At 36.4% G+C, this 6,000-nt stretch overlaps 1 protein-coding gene across 2 annotated transcripts in view; it reads right to left on the minus strand.

The window, feature by feature from the left end:
* The window catches only part of ACYP2 (acylphosphatase 2, muscle type), a 46,187-nt gene extending 40,235 nt beyond the window's left edge, over window positions 1–5,952 (minus strand). The window contains exons 1-3 of one of the 2 annotated variants that reach the window (XM_009319608.1): window positions 5,890–5,952; window positions 5,494–5,510; window positions 3,159–3,268 (exon numbers count right to left, since the gene is read on the minus strand). In XM_009319608.1, the coding sequence (XP_009317883.1) occupies window positions 3,159–3,268; window positions 5,494–5,510; window positions 5,890–5,947 (185 nt within the window). In that variant the 5' untranslated portion in view covers window positions 5,948–5,952. Of the gene's footprint in view, window positions 1–3,158; window positions 3,269–5,422; window positions 5,511–5,889 lie in introns of those variants that run through there. The other variant, XM_009319609.1, reaches the window with a different exon arrangement.
* Between the last annotated feature and the right edge of the window lie 48 nt (window positions 5,953–6,000).

Genomic DNA, 6,000 nt, shown 5'->3' on the forward strand with positions numbered 1-6,000 from the left:
TTACTTTCTCCACTTTATACTGGTTCTGGTCACTCTCCACCTGAACTCCACGCATGCATTACAATAATGCTTAAAATAGATCACCAGGACCATCCTCATAATTCCTCCCAGCTTATATTTTACCTTGCAGCCTGCATAAAAAAATCATATAAAGGCATTGTTTCTTTAGTCTGTACTGGATGCTTCCTAGCTGTGCCTCACAATACAAGTAGTGATACAAAAGAGAATAAAAAGGGTCAGAAAATTGGGAGCAAAGAACTGCTGCTGGAAAACCATTGGGTTAGAGGTCTGCTGCATTACTGCTCCAGAACAAAGGCATGCTTTGTTACTCACTCCATGCTGCTGGTAACATTGAATTGCCTCATGGTGTTTTCTCACTTTTTTTTTTTACACTTTCCCTATCTTTATCCTCCTCTCAAACCCTTATCCCTCTTTTCCTCCCTCCTATATTGCTTTTTCTATTTACCTGTTCTTAAACTGTATTTTCTAATGGCATCACTACTCTATTTTTAGTCTATGTTCTTGATTCTATTTAGCATCATGAAAAGATACATTGGTTATGATAGACCGAACCAGCCCTACCACCTCCCCCTAAAAAATACTAACATTAACAAGCCAGAACCAGTAAAACAACTGACAAATTATTTTATTACCAATAATAAGTGATTTTTAAAAGTCCAAGTGCTGCACCTCTGAAAATCAGGCTATTTTGTGCCTAAAGTTTAATTTGGAAACTTAGGCAACTGTGAAAAAACCTGTCCAGAAGACACTGCAAAAACTATTCTTGAAAGATTTCTACAAGGTAACACGTTGATCCAATATTTGAAATAGCACTCACCAGGAACCTTTCTTGAACTATCTTACAATATTGATTCACGTATTTCTGAGAAGTGTTCAATTTCTTTGAATAGACGAGATCTCAAAATTTTTGAGAAGTGTCATACACATACAGTCTCTTAAGTTCTGAATATCTAGCAAATACAAACCAAAGCTTGCATAGGAAGTTGGTGCCAGAATTTCCTCCTGATTATTTATCACAGTTTGAATACAAATGTATGTTTAGCATTACTGGCTTATATTAATTTGCCATAGCAGAAGCAAGCCTCATTTTGTTCTTATTTAATACAGCATTTCAAATAACCCTTGAATCTAGAACACAGTATTTTGAATTCCTAGGAAGCATGACTGAGCATTACAAAAAAATGTTGTAAGCTCTGGAACAAACTTCAAAAACTCAAACCTACTTTGATCTTCTACTAACATGTACTAGCAGAGAGAAATAAGGGCCTTTCAGAGTAGCTGTTCATATACAATAGCTCCCTTTTCACATGCAAGTTCACCAATTTAATGCCAAAAGTAAACTCACTACCTTTTTGATATATTGGAGCACACACAGGGAGCAAGGAAGAGTGAACTGTTTCTCTGTCAGCATTCTACTCTTAAGATCTCCAATTTAATAATCCGTATCTCAATGCATACTTCAAAATCATACTTCAGCTTCAGCATTGCAACATTATTCCCACATCAGGCAAAAACATTGATTTCCAGCACGAAATGAAGACATGGCAACTCAAAACAATTTTTTATTTGCTCTGAATGTCAAACACAATGTACATCAAAAGCTTCAACATTTTTTTTGTTGCAATCCAGCTTGCTGACCCTACTTAAAACTGTATAACAATGAAATAAAACCTTTTATTTCCTTTTGGAATAGTCTGTATGCCAACACATCTTTGAGGACAAGCCTTATCTTGTTAGTCTAATTTTGCACAGCTCTACTGCAAGATCCCCTATCACACACAAACTTTCTGTGTTGGGGTAAGCGCAGTTTCCTTTAAATCCCATCAACACAGGTAACAAGGGAAAAGGATGGATGAAAACACCGCATTCTGCAGCAATCCTAGTTCATGCAAATAGAAGAAATATCAGGAGCTCAGCTGTGCTTTCACTTAAACCTGCTTAATGAGAATAAATCAACTGACCAGAAGTTTTTAAATGAAAAAGTACTCCAACGAGTAGAAACCAAATCCTGATTTCTCACACCTCACTTTCAGTGTTCTAAACTAACTAGAGAGATGGCACCAAGATACTAAATTTACAAAATATTTAGATTAGGCTATTACAAAGGTCTTCCAGAAAATAAGTATAAACTTGACCTAGGAAACAAACAACTGATGTTTCTCTGGCTTTGTAAATGTTTTGCAGCCCAAGATAAACAACCTACTGTTAAGCTCAAGACCAAAGAAAATCACTACAAATTCTTCCATTGCATTAGATAATCATATATAAATCTCTTTACCAGAAAGCATAACACTATTTCCTCTGCAAAAAGCCAACTCCACTTTATGCAAGTTCAGTTTTGAAGCAATTCCTGTATTGGAAAGTGCTGGCAGAATTTGCACTAGCAATTGTCCATCCATAATACAGTTTACAAAGGAAAGTTTTACCATCACTCATTCTTTTTTGAGAGAGCAAACCACTGAAGGATTTTTAAAAACTCCTAACAATCTCCCTATATACACTTGCAAAAAAAAGACAGTTGGAAGAAACCAAATTAGGCTTTGTGTTTTTCTAGGCATCATTTCCTGAGAGTGACAGCTGTAAGCATTTGGAAATTGGCAGTTCAGTAAAGAAAATCATACCCATTCTTTTAAAGACACCAAAATATTTCAAAATTTATTTCCAGATGGTAGAGACTACAGGCCTTTGCTAAAATGTGTATTATTTTTTTAAATCAGGAAAAAAGTCATACTTAAACCCAGTTTCCTTTCGATTGATTTAAGTACAGGCTGAGCAAGCATTTCAAGAAGTTCTTCAGTCTGTTTCTTTACAGAGATGTTTTGAAGAGTTAAAAATCAGATCTGTGCTCACATGTTTGAATAAAGGCTTTTTCTTCATTTCACAAGAAAAGAATATGTTAGGGAAATACACTGACAAACCATGTGACATTAGAAATTAGAAGTGGCTGATGCCACACGCTATTTTTAAAGCTTAAAGATTATTCTACAGCTTAAAAGAATGTATCTCCTCAAAAACAAAACTGATTATTTAAAGTACTGTTACATTACTGACATATGAATCTACTTGCCACTTTGGATTAAAAATGTTTCTGTAAATGACTTTAGCAAGACTAAAAAACAAACCACAAAAATACTTACATTGCATTTACTTTATCTTCTGGGCCCTGAACTTGGCCCGTTACAGTTCCTTGACTGGTATTTTTAACCCAGCCAACCACTCCTAATTTCCTAGCTTCCTCTTCTGTGTACTGATTTGAAAAATAATGAGAGGACAATCAGTGTCAGTACATACACCACATGTATACCACTTAAAACACCACTTTAATTTTCATAGCTTTATGACCTACACTTAAGAAAAACAAAAATGCATAGATGATGCTCGTAATCAGGCATTAAGATATTCCTGTCAGCTCTGAAGTTGCAGCAGAAGCAGCTAACTTTTGAACAAGAATGAGATTTTACATATACATAAGCGCATGAGTTAATTCCCACTTCCATTTTCACAGCTTTTAACACTTTTCTTCAAAAAACTATGCATATGATGGCTCCCACAGAGATAAAACACTGCCCGTAATAAAAGTCATCTTCCTCTTTGCTTTATCATATGTACATACATAGAAACCTTCTGATAATGTGAGGCTTTTTTTCATTCACAGGGAGGCCGAAGACTTGCTCCCCTTATTTCAGGAACTTTTAACACAATTCTCATCACAAAGGACTCTACTAATCCCACACCACTCCCTCGTACCTACTCTATTCCTTTCCATAGCTCCCATCACTGCTCATTTGCCTCTTCAACAATCAGTGTCTAAACTCATTAAATTTGCTACATGTACAAACTTCATAGTTCCTTTTCTCCAGTTTCATTTTAAATCCTTTCCACCTGACTTTCACCCCTTAAATTGTATCCCCAGCTGCTGCATTACTACTAACAAATAGCAGCAAAGGTCATAATCTGATTATACTGGTTTTCTAATATTTTTGCAATACCACAACAAATTATGGTTTCCCAGCTATTCACTTCTTGTGATGAAATCAGGAACTTCCAAGTACCCTGGGTTTTGAGGTTTTTTTTTTAACTTTCTCATTTTCTGGCTTTAATGTATGTATGAAATGTATGCATGGTTTTCATAATTTGTCTCTGAACACTGAAATGATAGGGAACAGAAAGCCTGTTTTGCAGGAACCCATTAATTTTTTGTTCTATGTAGGACAATAAAAACGCTACTAGCCAATATGCAGTACTTCATTAATAGCAAATTTATTTACATTAAAGGTACCTCCTCTGTTTTGCTTCTTGCACATTTAGTAAAGAGGTATAAGACCACAAGGCCCATGTTTTTATGTTGTATTACAGAACATCGGACTGATGGCTCTAACACTAAGATCTGAGAGTTTCCAAAACATTTTGATGAAAAATAGCCACCAAACATTTTAGAGTATGGGCAGTAATACCCAAAACAGTACACAGATACTACATGTGCGCGCTGCACTACCAGTCTCTTTAGACACTCATTCTAATGCCAACAGCCAAACTTTAGGTCAGTATGACTACATTCCAAAAGACAAAACAGATTTTCAGGTAATCTAGGCAATGAAAAGGTGTTGCTATGAAGAGTATTTTTCAAGTTGATTATGAGCAGCTTCTCCATACTAACTTGTCCAAAAGCACAGGAATGCAGCTGACAACCCATTTCTCAATAGTGCTTATCAGCTCAGGACTGGCACTGTGGTGCATGTTCACATGGCTCCAGGTCTGCACCTGCCCATCACATGTTGTGTGGGCATACACTTTCCACTTGATGAAATCATTAACTTCAAGACCTACTATATTGTAATCCATATCAATTTTGCACTGTTTCACAATATATATATAAACTACGCATAAAAACTTTTAAGTCTAATATTAAGCATGGCCCACTATTTTCAGACAAAGAACTGTTCTTAATTGAAACGTGTCCTCTTGTTTCTTGGGTGAAATGCAAAACTACCTGCTGCATGTTCAGAGCTGGTGGAGATGTTTGGCTGGGATATGAGCCACAGACTGCATGTTTGTAGCACATTGTTACAAGGAAACACAATAAGCTTCTTTAAATGCTGGTACTATAATTGCCATGAAAAAATTAAACTGGAACACACAGTTTCAGAAGCTAATAAAGATCTTCAGACTTAACCTTTCTAAAGATTAACATGTTATAATGCTCTTGTGGCTGTTTTACCACAAGTAATCCAAACACAATCTTTAGATATTATACAAACAAGCAACACATTAGTAAGCTTTTAAAAATCCATTTTAATATAACAGTAACATAAAACTTTTTTCCTTTTAAATCCACTTGCAATACTTAACCGTCTAACCTAGAACCCAAAACAGCAGTTGGATATGTTTATACTCTACAGACCTGCTGCCATATTTTTAGCAGTTGAAATACTATACTGTAAAGTAGAACTGGTAAATCAGACATCGCCTTACCATCCTGAAACAAACACCTAGAAAAGAAAGAAAAAGACATTAAAACAATTCGAAAGAATACCACTTCGAGGAATTTCACTTAAAGTTACAGTAAACTGCATACAAGTAACCTGTGGTCTTTTCTTACAGAAATTTCAGAGAGCAGTTATGAAATTTTAAACATTGGGCACACTACAGAATTTGCAAACAAGCTGGCCTTGAGCCTTCTCTTGGACGATTATTTTCATTAACGCAGTTAGCGCATGTAGCTTTCTCTAATGCAGGTGTTGCAGCATGGGAATTGCCTTTGACTTAATTTTCACTTTAAAGTTTTGCTGCCAACCCGGGGGGGGGCGGGATTTCCACATAACCGCGCTGACAGAAGACGCGAGCATAAACGCGGCTAGCGGAAAGTACTTTTGACAGAACAGCCTGTGCTCCCCAGGGAACCGCCGAGCCTTAAAAGTGGGGGCATATTTACAACCTTTTTCTTCCCTCTTCCCGTTGGGGAGGAGGCAGCGGCCGCTA

The sequence above is a fragment of the Pygoscelis adeliae genome, unplaced genomic scaffold, assembly GCF_000699105.1.
Source record: "Pygoscelis adeliae isolate BGI_AS28 unplaced genomic scaffold, ASM69910v1 Scaffold122, whole genome shotgun sequence".
NCBI lineage: Eukaryota > Metazoa > Chordata > Aves > Sphenisciformes > Spheniscidae > Pygoscelis > Pygoscelis adeliae.